Source organism: Tiliqua scincoides, chromosome 10, assembly GCF_035046505.1.
Source record: "Tiliqua scincoides isolate rTilSci1 chromosome 10, rTilSci1.hap2, whole genome shotgun sequence".
Taxonomy (NCBI): Eukaryota; Metazoa; Chordata; class Lepidosauria; order Squamata; family Scincidae; genus Tiliqua; species Tiliqua scincoides.
Window position 1 is genome coordinate 19,941,872 of NC_089830.1, and position 27,986 is coordinate 19,969,857.

Consider the following 27,986-nt stretch of genomic DNA (forward strand, 5'->3'; position numbering starts at 1 on the left):
CTGGGAATTCTAGTTGTTCCCTTTCCTGAGTTTATAGAAGTAGCAATGGCCTGGTGCGATCCATCTGGAGTTCATATATGAGTGAGCAGAAGTGTTTTGTCCTTTCTAATCCTTGCCCACCCACACAACAAAAGAACCAGGGGACATCCACTAAAATTAGGGTTATGAGATACAAAGGGCGACCAAGTGTCTCTACGTTTAACCATTGTAGAGAACAGGGAATGTTGGCAGATGAAACTCTGGGAAGCATTTAAAAAGCTGCACCTGTAAACATTCCCTCTTCTATGCAATGGTTAAAAGTAGAGGCACTCTGTCCCCCATTGTATCTGGTAACCCTAACTAAAATATTTCTTTACCCAGCATGTAATTAGTCTGTGGAACTTCTTGATACAGAATGCAGTGATGGCACCCGGCCTAGGTGCCTTCAAAAAGAGATTGGACAGATTGGTGGAGGAAATGTCCATCACAGGTTACAAGCCATGATGGGGATGCACAACCTTCTGGTTTTAGAGGTGCCCTACATCTGAATGCCAGATGCAAAGGAGTGGCAACAGGATGTAGGTCTATTGTTGCCTTGTGGCATCTGGTGGGCCACTGTGAGATACAGGAAGTTGGACTAGATGCACCTTTGACCTGATCCAGCAGGGCTCTTCTTGTGTTCTCATGTTACGTGCTCATGTTTCTTATCTGCTGTGTTGCCTTCCAGACAACGCTCATCAAGCCTTCCGTGTGCAACCACAAAACACCAGCACCGCTGAAGGAGAGACAGCTCTGCTCAAGTGTGAGCTGGACAACCCCTCTGGCATTGTGCAGTGGGTGAAGGACGGGCTTTTGCTGGGCCCCAACCGGGACATCCCGAGGTTCCCTCGCTACACCATGGTGGGAGAGCCAAGCAAGGGTAAGGGAAGATATCGGCATCCATTGTCAGCATTGTCCATCTGACCCAGCTTTGTCACTCCATCCTGTTACCCTGCACATGCCTGATCTCGTCTGATCTCAGAAGCTAAGCAAGGTCAGGCCTGGTTAGTGCTTGGATGGGAGACCGCTTGGGAATACCGGGTGCTGTAGGCTTATACCATAGTCTTTTGAGACTGAAGGTTGCCAACCAACCTGGTTCAGTGGTGCCCTGGATCCTTGGCAGCAGGTGTAGCATAGTGGCTACAGTTACAGTCCTGTGTACCCTTACCTGAGAGTAAAACTAATTGAATTCAGTGGTGTTTACTTCTAAGCAATAGCACATAGGATTGTGCTATAAGAGACTGAGGGCCCAATCCTATGCATGTCTACCCAGAAGTGTATATCCTACTATAGTCAATGAGGCTTACTCTCAGGTAAATGTGGATAGGATTCCAGCTTTGAGTTGTGAAGTGGGACATCGCTGCTGTGGATCCCATCCCTGCCACAAACTCACTAGGACTGCAATCCTATATGCAGTTTCCTTGCAGTAAACTTATTAATGCATTTTGTAATCTTTATGTATTTTTTTATATAATGTATTTTTTTTCCTTTTTGTCCTTGTTTTGTTGATCTTTTTTCTTCTTTTTATTCACTAATAATGTTGACAATTTTAGGAAATGCAAATTTGGGGCTCAGCCGCCCTTCCTGGTTGTTCAAGGTCATCATGTACATTATGCTAATTAAAGCGTCACGCACATCTTTGCCCCCGTCCCACGATTAGCTGAAGCAGAATCAATGATGCACACTGAGCAACTCTGTGCAAATTGATGCGCTACCCTACTGCAGAATTCCGGGGCTTTGCTATTTTAAATGCGGCTGACATAGACCTGGTTATATCTGGGACTCGGTGTATTTTGCACCAAAACTCCCTGCTCTGTCCAGAGGAGATTCATATTCTGTAGTCTCAATGAATGACAAAAAATGTATTTGCACATTTGATGTAACCCATCCTGCTCACAGGAGTTGAGTTTTGTAATAAATTGGCAAGGAAACCAGATGGGAGTGGAAGATGGGAAGGAAAAGTCCCAATGATATTTCCAAGCTTTACTCAGCAAGCATGAGGATTAGAAACTCAGTTTTTTTTTTTAATCTATAAAAGATTGTAATTATGTAAAAGACCTGATTGGGACCAAAGCACCTGGGCCTGTCTTGGCTTCAGCTTTGATGTAACTCACAACTACTACCAAGCAGAATAGGCAGAGCAAATAAACTAAGGCTACAATCCTAACCACACTTTGCGGAGAGTAAACCCCATTGAACAAAATAGGACTTACTTCTGAGTCGACCTGGTTAGGACTGTGCCCTAAAGCGAGTGCTTTGCTCTTAAGGGGCCGTGCCAGAATTAGGATAGAATTTGGTAAGGGAACCAATCAAATTGTCCGCAACAGATTCTCCCCAGGATGTCACATATGGGATGCCGATGAGTATCCTAGAAATCGGTAAGTCCAGGGTCATGGAGGATGCACAGAGCATAGGTGGGGGCCTGGGAGGAAGGACTGCAGAGCTCTGTGGAATGGGAGTGGAAACTGGGAGTCCGATCCATCATACAACCAGCCCAAAGCAGGATTTGAACACCCAACCAGAATGCGAATTTGTGAACAGCAGCGCAGTAGAACTTAGGCTTGTTCTTTTTGGTTTCCCCCCTGGATGCTTCAGGTGAATATCACCTGCAAGTCAGAGACAGTCAACTGGAAGATGATGCGTGGTATGAGTGCCAGGTGGGACCCTCCGAGAACAGCAGTGGCCTCATCTCTCAAAGCGTCTTGCTCACTGTGCACAGTAAGGACCAGAGGAAAACAGAGCTCTCTGCCGCATCATTCTCTGGATCAAATCAAGATGGGTTTGGAAATCATCTCGGTCCCCAGGAGGTGGGACGATGTGGGGGGGGGAGGGTTGGGGCGGTAGGCTGATGGAGGTCGCAAACTGGGAGGGGGTACCCTGTATCCCTTGCCAACCTTTCCGCCCCATCTTTGCTGCAACAGCCTTACTTGCTCTCCCCTGGGAGTGCATGAGAAGAGAATGGCAGGGTGGATCTCCTCCGTCTCCACTTCTGAAGTTAGACCGGGAGGAGATGGCCATCACTGTGATTGTGTTCTAAATCATTCTCCTTATAGGAGAGTAATTGGAAAGAGGGCTAGCAACTGTTACCCTGCACATGCCCGATCTCATCTGATCTCGGAAGCTAAGCAGGGTCAGGCCTGGTTAGTACTTGGATGGGAGACCGCCTGGGAATACCGGGTGCTGTAGGCTTATACCATAGTCTTTCTAGAGTGAAGGTTGCCAACCAGTGTGTTGCTGCCTTCCTCGACCTCAGCATTTTCAGTGTCCTTCTTCTCATGACGCATTGACCTCTATGGTCTTTGCCCCTCTTGTGATGTCACTTCCGACTTCCAGGAGACTCTGCGGCTCTAGGGCAACTGTCTGTAGTAACAAAATGTCTATCCCTCTTCCTCTGCTGGAAGATTTCAGTGATTTTCAACTGCTGCACTCCAAGCTCCCATGGCAGACTTGCGGACCTTTTGTGGCACACCAATGCGCCATGGCACACTGGTTGAAAATCACTGCTCTTCTTTCTCTCCTCCTCCTTTGCCACCTGCCATTCCTTCCAAATGCACCGAAGAAGGTCCCAAGCTCCTTCTTTAGAAGAAGTGGGAGTTGTGGTGGAAGAAGAGGTTGTGGCATGGGGGCTGACCTGGTTGAGCTTGTGTGCTAACCTGGTGCAAGGGCAAAAGAAAGCAAAAAACAAGGCAGTATTTGACCACTGCTCTGGGCACCGGTTTGGCTTTGGCCATGCACATGAACTTCCAAAACACAGATCGGACTTTTCTCATCTACAGATGCTGGTCCTCCCATGAATCAAAGTGTGGTGGCTGCCCAGGTGTCAGATTTTGGTCATAGTTAAGAGCGGCTCAGTAGGAAAACAGGCAGATCTGACCTAGTGGTGTACCTAAGGAGGGGCAGTGGGGTACATTGTCCCAGGTACCATGCCTTGAGGGGCTGCCAATCCACACTCTTGACAGTGGATCCCAAGGCAGGTGGGCACTCAGAGGAATATCTCAGACCACCTCCTGGACACGCCAGGGGGGTGTTCTGGGCATCTGGCCCACGGGAGGTGTTAAAAATTTTTTGTGCCCCCAGGTGTCCAATCACTTAGCTTTGCCACTGCGTGGGCCATAATGAACAAGTACCTTTCAGCTCAATTTGGAATTAGCTCAGTATCTGAGTTTTGACTGCAGATTTTGGACCGGGAAATGGTTTGCGGTTTCTCGACAGTTCTCTTCCAGCTTGTCACTGGGGTGCCTTTGTGCTGACGGTGCTGTGAGTGTGCGCTTTGTCCCATCGCCTCCCATTCTTCCGTTCTCTTTCCCACTGTGTCACACCTGGGAACAAGGGGAGGGTCTGAAATCTGAACGGGGGAAGAGCTAGAAACAGTTGAGCGGCTTGACCCAAATAGAGAAGAGACACGCCAAAGGCTGCTGCTCACTCAGGTGGTCAGGTCACGTCGCTTCCCAGCAATTAGTGGAGGTTTCAATAAGGATTTCAGGAGAGTCTAATCCGGGGGAGGGGGGTTTAACATTTTAAAAAGAGCAGAATTTTTGTGCATCTGCACACAAAGCAGCTTTGACATTGACATAGATTCCCTGCAATCAATACGCCTTCCCAACAAGAGCTTCATTGCAGAAAAGGGACGAGCGTTAAAGAACTCCCGTGCATGTGTTTGAATGCCGATCGCACAGGTGCTGCATCTTATCTTGGAGAGTTGGAGAAGGGCTTCTTGGGGAAATGACCAGAGTGTCTCCAGCACTTGAACCCCACCACACATAGTTCTTCTGCTCTATCCCCCTCTTTTTTTCAATCCAGAGAGGGAGTGGGAGGAAGACGATGATGGGTGGATGGAAATGGCCACACCCAGCCAGTTGGCTGCCTGAGGTCACTGCCTTAGTTGGCCTCATGGGTGGGCCGGCCCAGACAGCATGTTACAGGAGTATAGCTAGTGCTTTTCTGTTTTTATGTCCCACATTGTGGAGTGTGTTGGGAGGTCTTTTAAATATGGCATTTATCTTCAGTGATGCTCCTGTGCTGTTGGCGTGAAGCCCCCAAACTGTTTCCCACTTTGCTTTCTTCTCTTACAGTCCCTCCTAAGAGGCTGCTCATTACACAGTACAGGATCAACAGCACCGTGACCTGGGTGGCTGGCATGGAGTACCCACTGACGTGCCAGGTGAAAGATGCCCGTCCTCCAGCCATGATTGCCTTCATCAAGGGTGAGGGGGATTGCATAGGTCCCGTTCCTTCCCCAAAGCTGGAGTTTATGGACAGATATGTAACGTACTCCCCACTTCCCCAAGTGGCCAGTAGTTCCAAGGGCAGCACTCCTGGACTTTTTGTCCTTTGGGTGTGAAGAAGCACTGAGAAGCTTTGTGGTGTCTTCGCAACACGTGTTGTATTCACAAATTATACACAATCGGAGTAGACATGGAGGCTGATCCCAGTGGGCAATATGGCAAGCCCCCCATTTCAGCTAACTTTACTTAGAAACTCTCCATTCTCTCCCACTAGACTGCCAACCTGTCCTTGAGGCTGAATGAAGTGGTCGCCTTGGGTGGTAGATTTGGGGGACGACGACTACCCTACCCTACCACCACCTCTCCCTTTCCCTGAATTTGTAAAAGAATGAGGAACAAAGCAGAAGAGGAAGTGTGGAGAAGAGACTGATGGGGGGGGGGAGTGTTAGAGACTCTCTAGCCCACTACTCTTCTCTTCTCCATTTTCTCCTACTCCATTCCCCTTTTTTATAAATCCAGAGAAAGGAAGGAAGAGAGGTGATGGAGTGGGCAACAACACATGAGAAAGTAGAAGGAGTGGCAGATGTTGGCATAAGTGGCATAAGTGGAGGAGCATTTGGTGTACTGGCTAAGGCACTAGTGGGGGGGGGGTTCTCAGGCTGGCCCTACACAAGCAATACCTCAAGCCCCACCCCTGTCGGTGAAGTGCCTGCCCAGGAAATACCTGCACAGCCATGAAAGAATATTCATCCCTCTTGGTCAAAGGCCCGGATTCCTGTCTGATGTCATTTTAAGTCAGTGGTTCCCAACCCCTGATCTGCGGAACATAGGTGGTCTGCAAGACCTTGAGAAGTGGTCTGTGACACTTGGTGATGGACACACCTGAAGTAATCGGGAACGAAACTCCCAATAGAGTTCTAAAGATCAGAACAATCAAGAGAGATAAGGCTGTCCATCTACTGTTACGGAGGTGGTCTTACTATCAGCTGTGTCAAGGGGGGCTTCCTCTTGGAGCTGATTCTGTTTGCCATCAAGGGCACTGGAGAAAAGGGCAGGCAGGCCTGGGCCATCTAGATGTTCTCCTGTTCCAATGACCTTGATTTACACCCCTCCTACTCCCTCTTCTCCAGGTGGCAGTGAGCTGACAGATGTGAGCTCTACAGTTCAGCCTGGCTCCCAGGACAAAGTCTTCAGCACAGAGGCCACTTTGAGGTAGGAGATAGTCCTTCAGGGGTCCTCAGGAGCTATAGGGTTGGCATCTCTGTCCTCTCAGTATTTCCCTTCCTACTTGCCAGTATATTTAGCAGGTGGGAACCAGAATGTCAGGGGGAAGGTATCTTGGCCGTAGATGTCGAAGACTCGGGTTCAGATCCTACCTCATCCATGAATTGCCTCAATGGCCTTGCGGAAGTCACTCCTAGGGCTAAAGCAGACATGATGTGTGAGATCTGTAGTCATGAGTCTATTTTTCCAGTCTGACTTTTACCCCCAGGTATTGTCTGAGGGCAGGCACCCATCAGAGGACCCACCTGGCTGATCAATATGTGAATCCCCAGTACCATTGGCACTTAGTACGTTATTGGGGGTGGTGGTGGCAGCTGTGTGTGATATGGGGTTCTTGGTGCAGGACTTTGGTTCAGAGCCCTGAACAACTTGACACTGGCAGAGATCCAATCCAGATCTCTGGGCAAATGACATTAAATGTAATGATTAGTTTGGCCCTTAATGATACCCAGTAGATTCATTGGCTGTGTAGGAAGATATGGACAGCTTTTTCCTGGGCATGACTACTGCTTCTAACCTCTTTAAAATATCCTCTCTAGGCCAGGTAACACCTACCAATATGCTGCCTGATTTCTGTTTCAGTTGGCCTCATGGATGGGCTGGCCCTGTCTCTGGGACTAATGGAAGCAGACAGCTGGAGGAGTGTAGAGCTAGTCACAGGATAGAAGGCCCATCTAGAATACCCCAATGCAAGCTGGACCTGTGATACCAACTTTGAGTTCTTAAGAACATAAGAACAGCCCCACTGGATCAGGACACAGGCCCATCTAGTCCAGCTTCCTGTATCTCACAGCGGCCCACCAAATACCCCAGGGAGCACACCAGATAACAAGAGACCTGCATCCTGGTGCCCTCCCTTGCATCTGACATAGCCCACTTCTAAAAGCAGGAGGTTGCACATACACATCATGGCTTGTAACTTCTTTCCAGAAACTTCTGTGCTTTGCTTTCCAGGGTCACTCCCCAGAAGTCAGACAATGGAAAGTGGCTGCTGTGTAGCGCCTCAAATGCAATTTCCTTAATCCCAGTGGTTGCTGGTTTCATCATGAACATTCTGTGTAAGTCACTCTGAGTGCCTTCCTCTGACCTCTACCTGGGCTAAGGCAAAATCTGAAGTTTAGGAGGCTGGATGCACAAAGACACCGTTTGATGACAATCAAAGAGCAAATTCAAAAGGATGAATGATGGGTGGAAGCAAAGGAGGGTGAAATGTGGATGGGAAAGAGGGCAGGAAGAATCACCCAGCAGTTGAAAATAAGGGAAAGGAGACTCCAGAGATAAATCATCAAGTGGGCAAGGAGATAAATGGGTGATAAATGGGCAAGGAGATAAATGGGTCTTGAGAAACTTTTTTTTTTTAAAAGACAAAAGTAGGCATGGGACAGAAATATCCTCCACTGGCCTGATCTTCAAGGTTTGGTCAGATGAACCAGACAAACTCCATCATTGCTTGATCTTTTGTAAGACTTGAATGCAAAGGAGTCTGGGATACCATGATTGACTTTTTCACTGCCGAGGTTCAGTGTAAAGAAAGTGAAAAACAGTGGTTCTCACACATTTAGCACCAGGACCCACTTTTTTAGAATGAGAATCTGTCAGGACCCACCAGAAGTGATGTCATGACTGGAAGTGACATCATCAAGCAGGACAATTTTTTTGCAATCCTAGGCTGCAATCCTACCCACGCTTACGCAGGAGTGAGTCCCATTTACTGTCATTGGTGAAAGCATATACAGAGTAGCTTGTTAAAAGAACAGATCTGTCACATTTCCTCAAATGCAGTCACATACCCTCGTAGCATCAAGTCTAATATATTAAAAATAAAATATTGAAATGAATGGGAACCCGCCTGAAATTGGCTCATGACCCACCTAGTGGGTCCTGAACCACAGTTTGAGAAAAACTGGTGTAAAAACAGTGAAGGCCTTTACCTCCGAAGATCATGTGTGGCTAGACTGACCCCGATGGTCAGGGAAAAAGAATTATGCATGCTGAATGGAGCTGTCATGAAGGGTGACCCCAAATATTTCATTATGCACAGATTAACCTTCAAAACAAAGGCATGACGCATAGTACAGTATATTTATCTTATTTTTCACATTTTTATACCACCCACCCACCAAGGAGCACAGGATGTTATACATATTCCCTCCTTTTGTCCTCACAACAGCCCAGTGAGGCTGAGACAAAATGATTGGCCCAAAGTCACCCAAGAAGCTTTGTGGCTGAGCGGGGATTTGAACCTGTATCTTCCAGGTCTAACTCCTGAAGCACTACACCATCCTGGTTCTAGACAGCCAGGATGTCACTTGCCAGGAGTAGCAGTGAATTCCTCTCTCACCCACCTTAAACCAGTTTTTATTCTATCTGACAGTCCCACCTGAGCCACCCATCATCCAGGGCTACAAGGGCTCTCTGGTCAAAGCTAAAGATAACCTGAAACTGACCTGCATCTCTCTGAATGGGAATCCTCTGGCTACACTGCAATGGTTGAAGGTAGGCAGGAGATCTTTGGGATGTTGGGTGGGATAGAGAAGTTCTGCAGCCCCATACGAACGGAGAAGGCCAGGGAATAGACACTGTGTTTGTGGATTTTGGGGCTGAAGCCAAGAAATACAAGTCCTGCAAAATGCATTTGTCCTCTTGAAACAGAAGGAAGAAGGGTGAGATATGAGTGAAATAAAGACATTGCTTACCAGCTTCACTTGGGAATACAGAGTATTGGTTATTGGCGAACAAATTCATGTCTTGATGGATTAATCACTTGTCTGTCTGCACCTGGCATATCTTACTCCTTTGTAGTTACTTGGAATTGACTTCATTCATATCTGCTTTCCCACTAGCTGAGCAGGTTTGATCAAATAGAACTTCTGGAGAAGGAACCATGCTAGTCTCAAGAGATTCATTGGGTTGATGCTTCCCAATGCGGTGTGGCTCTGGGCCGCAAAAGTGTCTGCCACAATAAATCTCTTGAGTCTGGATGGTGCCCCGAGCCTCTTGGAAATCTTGGCAGTATAGGCGCTAGGCTCCTGCCCACAGAAATCCCATCTCTTGGCTCCCCCCTCAGTAGTTAGAATGATTATGAATATTCCGTTGTCTCAGACCAGTACACAGTATACCCTTGTGTGGTGGAACTGCTGGAAATAGCTCATGTCTGGCAGTGGCCCCACACAGTGGGTGTTCCTGGAGTTCTCTACTGCTGGTGTGAAGATTCTCCATGAGTGGCAGCAGGAATGTGCTGAGTCATTGTGTATGTGCTGAGTCACTATCCAAGGTGATGTTAGGTTTGCCAGATCTCACTATCTGATCTGAAGTGCCAGGCTTCTTGTCTCCCTCTGAGGGTCTCCAGGAGAAGGAGTGACAGCTCAGGGTGAGGGAGCAGAATGAAAGAGACTTGGGAAGCTAATGCTGTCCTCGTCACGAGCTATGGTTGCAGCTTTCGTTAAGCGGTTGGGCAAAAGCCCCCTCCTCATAAGAACAGCCCCACTGGATCAGGCCATAGGCCCATCTAGTCCAGCTTCCTGTATCTCACAGCGGCCCACCAAATGCCCCAGGGAGCACACCAGATAACAAGAGACCTCATCCTGGTGCCCTCTCCTACATCTGGCATTCTGACATAACCCATTTCTAAACCCATTTCTAACCCATTTCCTCGTGTTTTGCAAAGCCTGTGCTCACACCAGCTCAACTTTGCATGACCACGGACCCTGGAGTATGTCCACCAAGCCCTACCTGTGAAACCATCCCTGCCCAGAGCTGCCTGGATTAGAACCCGTTGCTTCCTTTCCCATTTGTAGGGTCCTTCCCCCCCCCTTCTTCCATGAGCAACTAATCTCAGCCGTTGGCTTGTGTCTTTCAGAATGGGGATGTCATTTCCAGGAATTGGGAGACGGATGATAGCAGCCAATTGTCCCGGAGTGACTTGAGTCTCAGCTTAACGGCAGAGGACAACAGAGCTACCGTCAGCTGCCAGGCCTTGAACCAGGTCTCACCCCTTCCCCTGGAGGCCAGCGTCACTCTGCATGTGGTCTGTGAGTGCGAAATGCCTCCATCGTGCCAAAAGCCTGTCAACAAAATCCTTCCTTTCTTCCTCTTGCCAGATGATCATTGTCCTCTTCGACAGCCAGTTGCTCCATTTCTTTTGCCTTCTGGCCGCTCCACCTTCCTTCCGCACTGCACCAGACCCCCTCTGCGGTCCCCGTAGTTGTGTTTGGGGTCCCAAGTGGCTAGAACTGCATTGCCCCAGCCAGATCATAACTCTCTTGCTAGAACAAAAGATTGTGAGGCCAGAAAGCGGGGGGGGGGGGGCATTATGACTTTTCCTACGAATGCTTCTTTATTTTTTTATAAGATGCAATTGACAAAAAAGTGAAATAGGCTTTCACGGCCTGTAAAAAGCTTCTGTTTCTCAGAAAAGAGATAAATGCTGTGTACATGCTCGGAGGCTCAGTGTCCTTGGTTTTGTTTTTTGTTTTGGAAAGAGAGGCGGGTTCACTTCACAAAGGACGTGCACTCTGTACATGCTCAAAGGCACTTTGCCCTTAAGCCCCCCTTTTTCCCCTGTTCCTCTCCAGGGAGGGAGGCAGGAGAGAAACGCACACATGATGTTCTTGAAGACTTCGGCGTGTGAGGCCTAGACAAATTAATGGAGGATGAGTTATGAGTCATGATGGCCATGTGTTACTTCAGGTTTGAGTACCAGCTGCACTAGTGGGAGGAGATAATATCTTTCTCTCCTGTTTGTGGACCACCAGAAGCCACTGGTGGGCTATTGTGGGGAACATTTGTTGTTCAGTCCTTAAGTTGTGTCAGACTCTTCATGACCCCATGGACCACGGCAAGCCAGCCTCCCCCATCCGGTTTGGCCTTTTCATACTAAAGTCCATAGGGTTTTCTTGGCAAGGACACTGGAGTGGGTTCCCATTTCCTTCTCCAGTGGATCACATTTAGTCAGAGCTCTCCGCTATGACCTGTCCATCTTGGGTGTCCCAACACAGCATATAAGAACATAAGAACAGCCCCACTGGATCAGGCCATAGGCCCATCTAGTCCAGCTTCCTGTATCTCACAGTGGCCCACCAAATGCCCCGGGGAGCACACCAGATAACAAGAGATCTGCAAGGCCTCCTGGGAATTGTAGTTAACAGCCCCACTGGATCAGGCCATAGGCCCATCTAGTCCAGCTTCCTGTATCTCACAGCGGCCCACCAAATGCCCCAGGGAGCACACCAGATAACAAGAGATCTGCAAGGCCTCCTGGGAATTGTAGTTAAGAACATAAGAACAGCCCCACTGGATCAGGCCATAGGCCCATCTAGTCCAGCTTCCTGTATCTCACAGCGGCCCACCAAATGCCCCAGGGAGCACACCAGATAACAAGAGATCTGCAAGGCCTCCTGGGAATTGTAGTTAAGAACATAAGAACAGCCCCACTGGATCAGGCCACAGGCCCATCTAGTCCAGCTTCCTGTATCTCACAGCGGCCCACCAAATGCCCCAGGGAGCACACCAGATAACAAGAGATCTGCAAGGCCTCCTGGGAATTGTAGTTAAGAACATAAGAACAGCCCCGCTGGATCAGGCCATAGGCCCATCTAGTCCAGCTTCCTGTATCTCACAGCGGCCCACCAAATAATGGTGCCACCAAATAATGAGACACCAAATAGCTCATAGCTTCACTGAGGGCGCAATCCTAACCCGCGCTGGAGCAGGCAAGCCGGGAGGCTTGTGCTGTATCCAACGCGGGATTGCAGCGAGCAGCGGCTCAGCCGCGGGCAAGGGGAAGCTCTTCCCCTTACCCGTGGGTAAGGGCTGCGCTCCGCTATGGGTCTCCTTGGACCTGTGCCAGCTCTGGAGGTGGCGCAAGTCTGAGGAGAGCGGAGGGACTTGAAGCCGCTCTACTTGCCCTGGAGATAGGGGGGTTGGGATCCGGCATAACCGCTGGGTCCCGGCCCCGACCCTAGCTCCCTGCGTGTCCGCCCCTGGGGCCACCCTCCCCCGCCCAGTAACGCCCCTCCTGCCCCCTCCCCCCGCCCCCCCACGCCTACCTTTGCCGCTTATGTCAGTGCGCTCATGCCGACACAAGCAACGGTGCAGGAGCCACGGCGGAGGCTTCTGCCTCTGTCTGCGCGTCGATGCATCTGAATGTGCCTGTTATATAGTGGGTCCATGCGAATAAAGGAAGGCATAGCGATAACAGCTCAATACGTTTATTCCATCTTCAGAACAGAACCTAGCAAAAAACAAGGCAAACCCTTGGCTTTTTATAGCCTTTAACTCCTCCCAGACTTCCCGTGATTGGTGCAATCGAGACCTTAACCAGAGGGCCAATCGGATGGTAGGATTTCAATCCATCACTTGATTGGCCAGCCATAAGTCTGGGCCAATCGGTTATGGAGGATTTTGATCCTGCATTACTTGCATACATAACAGCGCTGACGCAGCTCCCGCCTAAGGAGGTGCAAATGTGCTTTATGGCACGTTTGCGACCCTCCAGGGCCACCTATACCGGCGTAACTGCCGGTTAGGATTGCGCCCTGAGTTACTCAAGCCCCTTCACTATGACAAGGCAGTGATCCATGAAGGGGAAACATTACAGTGGGTTAATTGAGCTTTTGGCCAGATCCAGCAGGCCTCTTCTTATGTGGGTTTGATGCCCTGTGACAGATCTTTATTTCTTGTCTCCGCCTGGCAGTCCTTCCTGAAGAGGTGAAAATCATCGGCTCGAGCAGCACCCAAGAAAACAAGTCGCTCTCCCTCTCTTGTTCCACATCCTCCAGCAACCCCCCTGTGCTGTTGCGCTGGTGGCTGGGTTGGAAGGAGCTCAATGCCACTGACGTGACGGTCTCAGAGGTAGGCAAAACCAGATGCCCAGCCCTACCAGGTGGTTGCCTCAGACAGCGGAGTTTGGGGGCAGCACTTGGGGCAGCGAAGCAAGAGACAGACAGAGATGACCTAAAGGGCACCATCGTCTAGGACAGGGGTGTCCAAAGTTTTTGGCAGGAGGGTCACATCATCTCCCTGACACTGTGTCGGGGGCCGGGGGAAAAAAGAATTAATTTACATTTAAAGTTTGAATAAATTTATATAAGTTTACAGAAATGAATATATTAAAGATGAACTTATATGAATGAATGAAGGTCTTGCAATAGCTCAAGGACTATAAAAGGCCTTGCACAAAGCAAGGCTGGTCTTTCCTTTGCTGCCGCTGCTGCGTCACAGACGTGAAACAGCAAGCAGTGGAGGGAACCCTCATCCCACAGCTCGTGCGAGAGGTCAAACAGTCGCCCTCATGCTGAGAGCAGTTGCGTTGGGCCAGTGTGGGCTCCAACAAATCTCCAGAGGGCCAGAGGCTCATTGGAGACTGGGGGCTCCCTGAGGGCCGCATGGGGAGGCCTTGAGGGCTGCAAGTGGCCCCAGGTCCGGGGTTTGGGCACCCCTGCTCTAGGACGTTCTCCTGTGGAAATGACACTAGCGTGTGCACAGGAATGCAGCTGTACGCTTGTGTCGGTCTTGTTCGTTTCATTTAAGGGCTGTCATCTTTTGTCAATGATCGAGTCACTCAATGTCAATTAGCCTGTGTTTGTTTTGTGGGGGTGGATGTTATTTAGATCTTTCCACTCGAGGCACTAACATGTTTTGTGCTGGGTTTAAGCAAGCTGATCCGGGGGAACTAAGGGCCTCAAGGCAGATTACAGAGTGCAAAGAGCAGTGTAAGGGTTTGGGTTTTTGTTTGTTTTAGTGCAAAAGAGGCAAACCCAAGATGGCATCAGCTGGTATTCCAAGTTGCACCCCTCCCTCTCCAGGATTGTGGAGAAGTAGTGGCATCATTAGGGGAGTTCAGGGGGAGTGGATGCCATGGGCTGATACCATGGGGGGGCGGGTGTCACACAATGAAGGCCAAGAACAGATTGGCAGATTGAGAGTTTATTGCAGCCCAAGCAGGGCCTCTGAGAAGAATTTTTCAGGGGGTACAAAGTTTCTTTTGGACCCCTTTGCAAAGGGGGAGGGGTGAAACAGAGCGGGGGAGGGTGGTGACAGGTGAGCAGAATCGGGGCAGGGGGGGCAAAGCAGGTTGAGGGGAGGGTAGGTTGGCAACCTTCAGTCTCGAAAGACTATGCTATAAGCCTACAGCACCCGGTTTTCCCAGGCGGTCTCCCATCCAAGTACTAACCAGGCCTGACCCTGCTTAGCTTCCCAGATCAGACAAGATCGGGCATGTGCAGAGGCAGCTGGAAAAGTCTTTGGAGTCCAGATCTACCCACTTGTGTGGCATCAGTAGTGTTCCCAGTATCCCCAGTCATGGTAGTGTCCCCAGCATCCCGTATGGGCAACAAGTCAGAGTAGATAGGGAAATGTCAGATCCCAGAAAATTTCTGGCCCCCCTCCTTTTGGCTCCTGGGCCCCCCCTTTGACCCTGGGCCCGGGTACAAATTACCCCCTTTATCCCCCTCTCCTAGCCCCTGACCCCAAGTCCCATGGGGTTCATTGTGGAGGGATGGCCCTTCCTCACCTCAAGTGGTGCCTTTACCCAGCAGGGGTGGAGCCAGGCTGAAACAGGCTGGCACAGGAGGTGTTGCATGGGGGTGACTCAATGATTTAACAGCAACCCTAGTGACACCACTGGGGGGGGGGGGAATAAGGGCTCCAAGATTGAACTAGCAATTGCCAGATTCCCTGGCAATGTTCCCTCTAATGTTTACCCGTAGTGCATAGAGCCCTACACAGCGAGGAAAGCCGTTCCGGGTTGCGGTAACACCTGTGTGAGCCGTGCAGCTTACAGGAAAGACTGCTCATTGGGTGTTAATTGCTTTCTTCTTACAGGCTGATCACGGTGGGAGAATCACAGTGTCTAACGTGACGTACACGGCACGCCGAGAAGACAACGGGCTGCCCCTGATCTGTGAAGCCTACAGCGAAGCCGTCATGTATGCCAAGACTGCTACTGTGACCGTCAAAGTACAGTGTGAGTCCTGGAACTGGGATGAGGATTAGAATGGGCAGCTGGCAGGGTGTGTAGGTGTATTGGTCACATGCCCATTAACTCTCCCTGACCCTTCTGTTCGCTCCCCCTTTCCTTCCTTGCTCTTTTTTCCCCCCATTCAGATCCACCTCAGAAGATCTGGATCGATGTGCCCCCACCAGAAAAACGCTTCCGAGCTGGTACCGAAGTCAAGCTGACTTGTTTTGCCAGCGGTGGGAACCCTTTGCCTCGTCTTGACTGGTACAAGGTGCCTGACCTCTGCACACCTTGTAGTTGCTGGGATCCAAACACTGCACCCCAAAATAAGCCTTCAGCCACCCCGAATCAAACGTACATGGCAGCTTAGGTTAGGACCAGGTCTCAGATCTTTCAACCCGAGATTCAGGTCTTGGGGGTCATTTCAGGTTCTCCATCGGGGCTCCCAGGTCTCTAGTTTAAGAGGGCTTGAGAATTAAGTTTTGGAGATCCACCTCTCTGCCTCCTTCCTCTCTTTGCCAGTCAAAATGTATTGTATGTTTTAGGCTTGCCCCTTTCTTTCTTTCTTTCTTTCTTTCTTTCTTTCTTTCTTTCTTTCTTTCTTGCTTGCTTGCTTGCTTGCTTGCTTGCTTGCTTGCTTGCTTGCTTTCTTAAGGAGAATCCATCTCCCACCCCCTCAATGTTTATTTATTTTTCACATTTATATACCGCTCTTCCTTCAAGGAGCTCAGGGTGGCATACATGGTTCCTCCCCTCCTTTTGTCCTCGCAACAACCCTGTGAGGTAGTAACAACAACAACAACAACCACAACAACTGGGTATTTATATACCGCCTTTCTGGTCATCGGATTACTCCTCTGACTTTATTCAAGGCGGTTTACATAGGCAGGCATTTCTAAATCCCTCAAGGGGATTTTTACAATCATAGAGGTTCTCTCTTTCAAGAACCAACAACATTTCAGGATGGATCTTCCTGGTTGGGTCTCACTTCTGGCCTCCAGTTCTCCCAGGCAGCCTGACAAGCAGCTCCATCTCTCACATGGAGGGCAGCCAAGACGCTTCTTGCTCACACCAAGAGCAGGTGGAATCACCCGACTTGGCTTGTCAGCTCCTTCAAGGTCTGGCCATTCTCAGCCATTCAGGAGCTGCTGGTGTCCTCAAACTGGCGACCTTCTGATGTTATCTTCGGGCTAACAGAGACTCTACCCTCTAGACCAGACCTCCTGCCCTGCCATGCAATGGTTGTGTTCCAAAAGAGGTGTGGCTTGGGCAAATGAGGAAGCAGAAGGGATCAAGAGAGCAGCAAGTGGCGAACATTCTCCCCCACTGTGGGCAAAGCTGCCCACTTCTACAAACCCAACTAATTGGTGGCAGCCATAACTCTGGCCTCCAGTTCTCCCACGCAGGCTGACAAGCAGCTCCATCTCTCACATGGAGGGCAGCCAAGACGCTTCTTGCTCTCACCAAGAGCAGGTGGAATCACTCAGCTCGGCTTGTCAGCTGCTTCAAGGTCTGAGAGAGAGTGACTGACCCAAGGTCACCCTGGAAGCTTTATGGCCATGCAGGAATTTGAATGTGGATCTTCCAGGTCTACATGCATCACAAGAACCATTACACCAACTGGTTCTTTCCTTTTCCCCCATCTGTTTGGTGCTGTGCCTTGCTCTGGTACTAGAGCTTTTTTAAATCACTCAGTAGTAAGCCACTGTGTGCCAGCACCATCCCCTGCTTCCAGAATCCAGCAGCTGTAATGTCAGTGGCAGACTGTAGTTGCCTTTTCAGGGTGGCTGGGCTAATGCGTTGTTTTGGCGAGAGTGGCTCTTAGGACGGGCTGCTTTCAGGATTCACGTTGCTCTGCATGGGAAAGGAGAGTGGCCTGGCCTCCCTCTGCTCCTTCCCTCCAATCTGGATTTCTTCCACAGGAGACCAAGACGGTGAGAGATGGAACGTCTTCGGGGTCATCGGGGAATATTGTTTCCAAGGAGCTGATCCTGACCACCGTTCCCAGTGACAACATGGCTGTTTACCGCTGCAATGCCACCGGGGTTCCCAGGACGGCGGCACTCACGGCATATACTCGCCTGCATGTCCAGTGTAAGTGGCCTTACGTGCACAAGAACCATCCTCTTGGATCAGCTGAAAGGCCAGCATTGAGGCTGGCATTCTTTTTCAGTGGCAAGGGGCCCTCCCAGAACCCCATGACCAGGGCCAGTCCAAGACCTCCTGGTGCCTGAGGTGGCATTCCAAATGTTGTCACCCTGCTGCTCCCTCATCCTGGATTGAAAAAGTAAGGGAAGGGGATGGAGCAGGACAGTGTGAAGGAGAGTTGTGGGCTAGAGAGTCTCTCTTCCTCATTTCCTCTTCCACCCTATCCCACTCTTCCTTTGCCAATCCAGGGTGTGTGTGGGGGGGAGGAGGAGCGGGAGCAACCGAGGCAAGTGGGCAGATGGCAGTGGGCACTCCCAGACAAGTTGCTTCCTGAAGCTATCTCAGTTGGCCTTGTGGATAGCAGGGCATGAAGGCAATTGTCCTTCCAAGCTGCTGCTTCCCAGCAAATAGTATTCAGTGGTGTCCTACCTCTGAGCGTGGGGGTTCCACACGAATGAGTCTAACACCTCATTAAAATCCAGTAATATGTTTGAAGACACCCCATGGCACAAAGCCCCTGCTTTTGGAAAGCTAGCTTCTTATAGAACCTTTCTCCCTGGCAGGCTAGCTTTCAACATGCAAGGAATTTCATAATGTGATTTTCCCCCACCGACATTCTGAAGAGGTTTTTCCCCCCCCCTGAACAGTCAGTTCAGCTTTGAGAGTTGTGGCTCCATTGGCAGAGAGATGGAAGTGATCCAAAAAGGATGTGGCTATCAGGGGGAGGAAGATGTCAACGGAATATGAATCTCAGCAGACTTCCTCTTTCTTACCGCATGTTCTTTCCGCAGTTCCGCCCCTGCACGTAACAATTACTGTGACTGCAAAGGAAGTGAGACGCAACCAGTCGCTGACACTTACCTGTAAATCCGGCAGCAGCAACCCACCTTCCAGTCTCGTCTGGTTCAAAGAGGGGAAGATGTAAGGGATATGACTCCTTCTGTATCAGTCCTGCAGGGGCTTTGTGGCCCTGGCAGATGGACTGTAGCTCAGCTCTAGGGCATCTGTTTTGCACAGAGAAAATCCCACATTCAATCCCCCTGATAGCATTGCCAAGGGGGTCCATGGGTGTGTGACCCCCTCAAACTGTTACACCATCGGGAAAGGGCACCTGATGGGGAACAACCCAAGCACAGCCTGGAGCCCAGGTCTACCCGCCTGGAAGAGGCTGCTTCAGTGGGTAGAGTTAGAATGGGAGTCCAGGTATACCCACCCAGCAAACCTCAGCCATGGAGACCAAAGTTCAACTGGGAGCCCAGGTCTACCTGCTTGGTTGACTTGGGCTCTGGAGTCAGGGCCCCCCTCACCAAAGCACAAACGCTGGAACTGCCCCTACATGCAAGGCTGCAAAAGACTCTTGTCTGAAATCTGCCGGTCAGTGTTGACAATACTAAGCTAGATAGAGCAATGATTCGACTCAATAGGAAGTAGCTTCCTAAGTTCTCCATCCTTATTCATAGGCCTGTGCTAATCTCTGCCAGCCCAGGCGATGATGATGATTTTATTCATACTTTTCTTTCAGGTTGAATGCAACTGACCTGGGGCAGAGGAAAGCAGAGTACGGAGGTTTCTCCACCTCCGGGAAGGTGACTCTGCTGGTATCTTCAGCAGATCATGGGAAGTGGGTTGAGTGTCACGCACACAGCTCCGTCCTCAATGAAGGTGTGAATACCTTCTACCAGCTCACAATCCTGTGTAAGTACTGAGGTGACTTTGCTGGTATCATCAGCAGATCATGGGAAGTGGGTTGAGTGTCACGCGCACAGCTCTGTCCTCAATGAAGGTGTGAATACCTTCTACCAGCTCACAATCCTGTGTAAGTACTGAGGCTTTCAATCCATGAACAGAGTTGATCTTTGATCCAGAAAGTGCCTTTTGTGGGTTCCTTGCTGAAAGAAAGAATCCAGATTTTCGTTGAGTGTGTGGAATGAATTCCATCTAGAACAGGGGTGCCCAAACCCCGGCCCGGGGGCCACTTGCGGCCCTCGGGGGCTCCCAATCAGGCCCCCGGGGAGCCCCCAGTCTCCAGTGAGCCTCTGGCCCTCCAGAGACTTGATGGAGCCCATGCTGGCCCAATGCAACTGCTCTCAGCATGAGACTTCTCATGATTGACTTTTCATCTGAGCTGTGGGACAAGGGCTCCCTCCACTACTTGCTGTTTCACATCAGTGATGTAGCAGTGGCAGAGAAGTAAAGGCTGGCCTTGCATTGTGCAAGGCCTTTTAGAGACCTTGAGCTACTGCAAGACTTTCATTCATTCATATCAGTACCATCTCTAATAAATTAATTTATGTAAATTTATTCAAATTTTAAATGGTAAATTAATTCTTTTTTTCCTGGCCCCCAACACAGTGTCAGAGAGATGATGTGGCCCTCCTGCCAAAATGTTTGGACACCCCTGTTCTAGAACATCCCACCCCTCATTTTTTCAAAGGAAAATTTGGATGTGTGTGCTGTCAGCAGTGCATCAGTGTTTGGAATCGTGATCAACCCCTATGGCAAGAACACCCACCAGAGCAAAACATGTCAAATTCAAGAACCATCAGTTCTTGAATTTGAAGATGGGCGCCCCTCACCAATCTGTTGCCTGAGATGATTTGCTTCAGTTGGACTCATGGATGTGCTAGTCCTGGTCACTCTATGCTAGATACTAGCATGGATGAAATACAAAACAGTGTCTTTGTGAAGCTTTTCCTCTGAATTCAGTACAGGGAGGGAGGGGTGATGGCATCTATGTATGTGGCCTTCCTTACTGATTAATTGGACTGCCACCAGGGCAGGAGTAAGGCTACACTGGCCATAGTAAGCTGTGTTCTGCTGAGTCATGCTCTCCAGGGTTTTTCTCTGCCATCCCAGGAGATGAAACTGGGACTTTTGCATGCACCCTGCCACTGAGTGACTGCAGATCTCTGGTGATGCATAGTCCTAGCTCTTTAAAGTGTCCCAGGATAAACCTTCTTAGGTACCTGAGGCTTTCAGGAGTTGGATGGGTCTTAATGGGGGGGATGCACAACCCTCTGAGGGTCTTGGTCCTTCTAATTTGCAGTTCCCCCAGAGTTCTCTACCATGCAGACTCGCTTAGTGCAAGTTGTGGAGAAAGAAGCTGTCCGGCTGCCCCTGCTGGTCTCTGCCAGCCCTCCTAAGATCACCTACCATTGGAGCTTTCTTGGAGAGGTCATCCTGACAGGTGAGTCCCACCACACCCAGAACCTGACAGCAACTGTTACCCTGCACATGCCTGATCTCGGAAGCTAAGCAGGGTCAGGCCTGGTTAGTACTTGGATGGGAGACCGCCTGGGTATAGGCTTATACCATAGTCTTTCGAGACTGAAGGTTGCCAACCAGTCCCACCACATTCCTGCTGCAAGGTAGAGTCTTGGAGGAACGTCTAACAAAGCTCAGCCTGTGTTGGAGCAGATGTGAGATTCAGCTGAAAATAGTACCCAAGTCTTACTGAACACAATGGGCTTACTTCTGAGTAAAATAAATAACAATATTTTCAAACACCTCTAGTAATAACAAAGGAGCAGGTCTCTGCCCTGAACAGCTTACAATTTAAGCTTTGGCAGAGAGGAGGGAAGAAGGGAAGGGGATGGAGGTGATGGCAAATGGGATATGTGTTCAGTTTGGGTGCACCCAGGTGGGGCACCTGAGGGAGCTTGAGAAGCAAAAGCCATGAGCAGGAACATATTGAGCAACAAGGGCTGAGAGAAAGGGGGAGCATCATGGAGAGCTTGGAAAGTTCTAGAGACTTTCTTCAAGCCAGATGCAAAACCCAGTTGGGCCTTTTTTGCATCCTCTTGTCTTGTGACCCTGGTGTGGCAGGAAGCAGGTGCACTGGCAATGTTCCAAACAAGAGGTGATGTGAGGCCCATTGCAGGACAACGGCACTCTTGAAATTAATGGGGTCTCAGCACGGCGGGGAATCCCACAGGGCTGTCATGCACTGATGTGCTGTTGTGGTGAACCAACCATGGTGCAGATGCGTTCTGGTGCAGTGTTGGTCATTGAACTTGGCTGAATGGGCCTCTCTGTTTCCCGGGCTGGTAGTGACTTGCTCCAAGCCACTTGGTGGTGGTGATGATTCCTTGCCTCTTGCCTTAGACGTCACATAAGAAGACCCCCAATAGATCAGGCCAAAGGCCCATCTAGTCCAGCTTCCTGTATCCCACAGTGGCCCACCAGATGCCTCGAGGAGCACACAAGACAACAAGATACCTGTATCCTGTTGCCCTCCCTTGCATCTGGCACTCAGGGATAGCAGATTTCTAAAATCAGGAGGTTATCTATACTTATCATGATTTGTAACCTATGAGTGACACTTTCCCCCACAAATCTGTCCAATCCCCTTTTAAAGACATCTAGTCCAGAGTCCAGTCAGTCAGTTTGGCTGTACTTGTCGTAAGAGGTGACTAAACAGCCACCGGGTAGATGGGACTCGTTAGCCTGGGAAGGCAGCTCATCTGAGAGAAGGAAAACTCTGAACACATTGAATGATATATAACATGATGGTATTATTCAAAAATACAAAGATTTTAAAAATTTTGGCCGGTATCATCACATGCTCAGAGTGCTTTCCTTTCTGATGGTCAGTCAAGCTTTGGTGTCATCTCCCCTGTGAGGTCTGAACCCCTACACCCTCCTAGCAATGTCACTGGGCCCCCATGATATATAAAGAGGAAGGGGGGATCTGATTTCCCTAGTTTGAGCACAGTCACTTTTGTTGTCCTGTACTTGTCGTAAGAGGCGACTAAACAGCCACCGGGTAGATGGGACTCGTTAGCCTGGGAAGGCAGCTCATCTGAGAGAAGGAAAACTCCAGTCCCAAACCTCCACTGCCTTGTGGCTACATCTAGTTATGGAAAAGGCTTCAGGAGTCAACCTCGAGGCAAAATCTGGAGCCGGAGTCCCTGAGGCAGATCATGGCTGAACACAGTCACGTTCTGGCAACTCCTGCGACGCTGCTGGAACCAACCGTATTGGCCTCTGCCTTTCCATTGGACCATTTCAGCGACGTGGAGAGGGGGGATTTGCTGCATGGGTAACAGCCTATCCTCCATACCTACTTTACCCAGGCTTCGCATACTGGAGAGGACACTCTGTTCCAGAACCACTATTCAGAGCGCGATACCATAGTCTTCCGAGACTGAAGGATGCCAACAACAAGTCCAGATGCCATCGCCACATCCTTTGGCAAGGAGTTCCACAGATTAATTACACCTTTCCTTAATATTCACTTCTTCTGTGTTTCCTGCAGAGGGTTCCCCACGGTACCACCTGCGGAATGGTGGGTCTCTGGAGATCTGGAACGTGACCCGTGCTGATGCTGGCAAGTACATGATTCGCTGTGAGAACCAAGAAGGGCACAACGAGACCACAGTTGTGTTGGATGTGCAATGTAAGTACCAAATCTTATTGACATAGGCTGATATGGCTAGGGATCAGTGTATATGAAGCTTCTGTCACGGGTTGAACCCCGGCCTGACTGGTAATTTACTGGCTGCACAGTATCAGGCCTGAAGCCTTGGCCAAACCAGGAGTGCACAGCATCCTGGGAGCTTCATGTTGATGCAATATCTGGTGATATTGCATCAGGTGATTTCATGTGTGTGTGTGTGTGTGTGTGTGTGTGTGTGTGTGTGTGTGTGTGTGTGTGGCAGCAGCTGCACAGTCAGCATGACTGTGCAGTAATTCCCAATGCTGTGATTGGCTGCAAGAAATATAAATGTCCAGCAGAGGCAAGCAAGTGTGTGGGAGAAGCAGAGCATTGTGAGCCTGAGGCTACGTTGGTTGGAGAGTGGATCATGTACCATTTGTACTACTTGGACTTTGTAAATATCTGTACATAAGTAAAGGAGGAGTGTGGTGGAGAACTTCTGCCTCTGAGTCTTCCTTGTCGCCGGGGGTGATTGTGGTTCGGCTGTGAGGCACAGAAACATCAAACTGCCGTGCAAAGCAGCTCGTAACAGCTTCTGTAGGAACCTGTCCAATCTTTAGGGTTGTCATCGGGAGGAAGACAACTGGAAACAGAGCTTCTTCAGTGATGGCATCACAGTTGTGGAACGGTTGTGGCACCTGCTTTTGTAGTTTTTCAGCACCCTGTGACAACAGTTTTATCAGGAGTGGCATCAGGGATTGGCCAAATTGGGCACTAGCACAGAAGACCCACCTAGCCTGGCCAACCTCTGAGCCCCTGATACTGTGGCAGAGGTACTGCCCAGTATAGTAAGAGAGGATGAGCCGGGGGGGGGCATGGGAAGTTCAGTGCATGGGAGATCCCAGGACTCCCAGCAGCCTGGCACCAGCACTGACTTTTATGCTTCTGAGTTTTTAACAGATCCTTGCTATTCTTTTGTTTTAATGGATTCTGATAATATGATGTCTTTAAAAAACAAACAAAACACGTTTTATTATTTTAATGTAATGTTAATTGTTTAATTTGTCACATTTTTATTGTTAGCTGCCTTGGAGCTTTGGCTGGAAGTTAGAAGCCAAATAAACAAATATAATTAAAGAAATAGAGTTGAGAGATGAGAAGCCTGGTCTGTGCTTCTTGTTCGTACCCGGCAATAATCTTGGCATGCTCTGCTCTTATTTTTCTTATTAATATCACATCGCATTCTGGATTGTGCTGTTTTTAGCATCGGTCCCACTCTTAGGCCCAGCCTTGAGAGGGTCCCTCATCAGAATGCCCTCTGGGTGTGCCCTCCTATATGGGTGCCCTCACCGAAAGATCTCCACATAAGGGTGTTCCCCCCTTTCTTTAAATGTGGTTTACATTGAGAATGAGAAATAGAGTTGCTCTGGTTGTCAGTCTTTCAGCAGCTACTCTTTTCTTCCCAAAGTGCCCCAGAGGTTGTGTCATGTCAGGGCACTGTGGCAGAAAATAAGGCGCACACACGCACCCCACCAGGGGTTACCTTAGATCCCAATGATGCTACTTAATGATGTTATTTCTGAGGCATTTTGGGGAAAACAAAATGGTGGCCACCACCTGAATTGAGGTCACTAGAACCCAATCTTTCCAGGAAGGGTGGGGGCAATGTTCCCAGCTAGAGCCCTGGGACCCCAGCAGTTGTTCAAAGTTTGCTTGCTTGCCTGACTTCTCAGGACTTGGGGAAGCATCACGCATACTTCCTCTCCCAATAGACTCACCGGCCATCCGAAGCATTGGAGACCCAACCTATGTGGATGTTGGAGGTACAGCTGAGATTGTCTGCCAGGCCGATGCCAACCCTGCACCTGTGGGCATGTTCCAGTGGAGGTGGCTGGTAAGCTGAGGTGGAAGCAGAATTGAAAGAACAGGTTGTATGTTAGCAGGTATGTAGAGGTAGTGGCTGGTAGTGGATATCCCCATACATATGGAGTCGGTGGCTAAGTTTGCAGACGACACCAAACTTTTCTGAGTGGTGAAGACCAGAAGTGATTGTGAGGAGCTCCAGGAGGATCTCTCCAAACTGGCAGAATGGGCAGCAAAATGGCAGATGCGCTTCAATGTGAGTAAGTGTAAAGTCATGCTCATTGGGGCAAGAAATAAAAACTTCACATATAGGCTAATGGGTTCTGAGCTGTCTGTGACAGATCAGGAGAGAGCTCTTGGTGGTGGACAGGTCGATGAAAGTGTTGACCCAATGTGCGGTGGCAGTAAAGAAGGCCAATTCTATGCTGGAGATCATTAGAAAAGGTATTGAGAACAAAACAGCTAATATTATAATGCCGTTGTACAAATCGATGGTAAGGCCACGCCTGGAGTATTGTGTCCAGTTCTGGTCGCCGCATCTCAAAAAAGACATAGTGGAAATGGAAAAGGTGCAAAAGAGAGCGACTAAGATTATTGCTGGGCTGGGGCACCTTCCTTATGAGGAAAGGCTACAGCATTTGGGCCTCTTCAGCCTAGAAAAGAGATGTCTGAGGGGGGACATGATTGAGACATACAACATTATGCATGGGAAGGATAAAGTGGATAGAGAGATGCTCTTCACACTCTCACATAACACCAGAACCAGGGGACATCCACTAAAATTGAGTGTTGGGAGAGTTAGGATGACAAAAGAAAATATTTCTTTACTCAGCGTGTGGTCGGTCTGTGGAACTCCTTGCCACAGGATGTGGTGACGGCATCTGGCCTGGACGCCTTTAAAAGGGGATTGGACGAGTTTCTGGAGGAAAAATCCATTATGGGTTACAAGCCATGATGTGTATGTGCAACCTCCTGATTTTAGAAATGGGCTGTGTCAGACGCAAGGGAGGGCACCAGGATGAGGTCTCTTGTTATCTGGTGTGCTCCCTGGGGCATTTGGTGGGCCGCTGTGAGAAACAGGAAGCTGGACTAGATGGGCCTGTGGCCTCAGCCAGTGGGGCTGTTCTTATGTTCTTAACTACAATTCCCAGAAAGCCTTGCAGGTCTCTTATTATCGGGTGTGCTCCCTGGGGCATTTGGTGGGCCGCTGTGAGAAACAGGAAGCTGGACTAGATGGGCCTGTGGCCTGATCCAGTGGGGCTGTTCTTATGTTCTTAACTACAATTCCCAGAAAGCCTTGCAGGTCTCTTATTATCGGGTGTGCTCCCTGGGGCATTTGGTGGGCCGCTGTGAGATACAGGAAGCTGGACTAGATGGGCCTATGGCCTGATCCAGCGGGGCTGTTCTTATGTTCTTATGTATTATTTGAAAATACCAAGATTTTAAAAATTTTGACTGGTAGTGGTGCCACCCACTCCTATATGTGTCACCCGGTGCCAACCTCGACCCCACTGCTTCGAGCCACACTCCAGCCATTTGGTTGGGGCTGGAGAGAGATAATTTGAGAGCAGCTTTTGAAAGCCACTGAGTTTGGCAAGGAGCCCAGTGAAGTTCCAAGGGTATAATACTGCTTTTGAAAGACTGAAGCTCCTTTACAGGCCAGTGATGTCTGTTTAGATATAGATCTGCTCTCCCTTGCTCAGTACAAACCTGTAAATAAATAGATATTCCAGTTACTGTGCAACTAGGCTATAAAACTCTATTATTATTGCTTCTCCTGGAAAATAATGCACTGAATGTTGACCGTTGTTTGTTGTGACCTCTGGGGAGATAGTAAGCAAGAGCTCAATAATGATGCAAACTTCTTGCCTTGGCTTAGTTTGTTCCTGAAATGAGTGTGGCTTATTTTGGGATTGAACTGTGGGGGCCTCTTTCATCATGGGTTGCAGAATTATTTTCTCCAATCCCTGCACTGGTGCCTTCTGGCTTTCTGGACCAGCCTTGTCTATGGTGCCCTGACATTTGCCCTTCACTAACCCCAAGTGCCTAGAGGCAATGGTGCTGTCTCGAGAGAGGCACTGGTGGTCAACCACCTACTGTAAAGTTCAACCTTGGGTTAACACTTGACCCTTGGTACATACAGTATACGGAATGTATCAAAGTGACCCTGCAGGAAGGTCTCTTTCGCCTTCTCGCACAGGCCGATTTGGAGCGTGACCTGCAAGACCTGGGCATTGAGCTGCTGGCGGAGGGGCTGGTGGGGCGACTGCGCATCCAGAACGCACGGCGAAGCCACGCTGGGCTCTACGAGTGCCAGGTAGACAACGCCATCTCCCCGGCAGCAAGGAGCAGTGCCCGCTTGGTAGTGCGATGTAAGTGTCACCCTCAGTTGCCCTAACAATGCCCCTAACTATACGGACGCATCCGAAAGTCTTGTCCTATGCTGCCTAAAATCACCCATCATTGGGTGGGTAGCACCCACAAAGTAGCATTTCTGAATGTTCCAGGAGGTGCTGGGGCTAGTAGCTCACAGCTCTATGCACAGTTGCCCTAAGGAGGTAACCATCAGACCTAAGGGTTGGAGCCTTTGCATCTCCCTAGTCCACCTAAGGCTGTCCGCCTTTCGCTCCCCGGAACAAGAAGGTCTGTAAAGACTTCCTGTTATGGCAGGGGATTTGCTTAGGCAATGGAAGCTTTTACTGGTCCTGACTGGTCTGCACCCTCTTGCCCCTTCTCTGCCCACAGCTCAGCTCAGCTTGAGTTGGTTCAGTTCAGTTCAACATGGACATGTCTCTTGATGGGTTAGAGCCACGTCTCTTTCAAAGCTTAGCAGAGAGTCCCTTCCCATGATGCACCAGGTTTGCATAGCAGAAGCGCATAGCTTTATGGATTGAAAACTAAATTAAGAATATATATAAGGAGGACAGTAAGTAGGAAAGATAAATCATATATTGGAGCAGTGGTTCGCAAATGTTTGTTCACTGTGACCCACTTTGTCCTCCGGGATGGGCCATAACCCATATTCAATGCTCCACCATAGAGCTTTTCTGGGAGCCCCCAGAGGCTGATTCTGGGTCACACCAGATCTGCGACCAACTCTATTGGCTTCCAC

The 27,986-nt window shown here is 49.5% G+C and overlaps 1 protein-coding gene and 1 pseudogene across 1 annotated transcript in view; both read left to right on the forward strand.

Moving 5' to 3' along the window:
- Nucleotides 1–27,986, forward strand: part of NPHS1 (NPHS1 adhesion molecule, nephrin) — a 76,674-nt gene that overhangs the window by 38,060 nt on the left and 10,628 nt on the right. Inside the window, exons 3-19 of the mRNA XM_066638809.1 lie at nucleotides 707–898; nucleotides 2,614–2,736; nucleotides 5,091–5,222; nucleotides 6,374–6,455; nucleotides 7,482–7,585; nucleotides 8,902–9,023; nucleotides 10,387–10,558; nucleotides 13,222–13,379; nucleotides 15,351–15,492; nucleotides 15,633–15,757; nucleotides 17,409–17,580; nucleotides 18,426–18,555; nucleotides 19,157–19,329; nucleotides 20,681–20,821; nucleotides 22,892–23,032; nucleotides 24,784–24,905; nucleotides 27,075–27,246. Of these exons, the coding sequence (XP_066494906.1) occupies nucleotides 707–898; nucleotides 2,614–2,736; nucleotides 5,091–5,222; nucleotides 6,374–6,455; nucleotides 7,482–7,585; nucleotides 8,902–9,023; nucleotides 10,387–10,558; nucleotides 13,222–13,379; nucleotides 15,351–15,492; nucleotides 15,633–15,757; nucleotides 17,409–17,580; nucleotides 18,426–18,555; nucleotides 19,157–19,329; nucleotides 20,681–20,821; nucleotides 22,892–23,032; nucleotides 24,784–24,905; nucleotides 27,075–27,246 (2,403 nt within the window). The remainder of the gene's footprint in view (nucleotides 1–706; nucleotides 899–2,613; nucleotides 2,737–5,090; nucleotides 5,223–6,373; nucleotides 6,456–7,481; nucleotides 7,586–8,901; nucleotides 9,024–10,386; nucleotides 10,559–13,221; nucleotides 13,380–15,350; nucleotides 15,493–15,632; nucleotides 15,758–17,408; nucleotides 17,581–18,425; nucleotides 18,556–19,156; nucleotides 19,330–20,680; nucleotides 20,822–22,891; nucleotides 23,033–24,783; nucleotides 24,906–27,074; nucleotides 27,247–27,986) is intronic.
- LOC136661738 (5S ribosomal RNA) lies at nucleotides 3,091–3,207 on the forward strand (annotated as a pseudogene).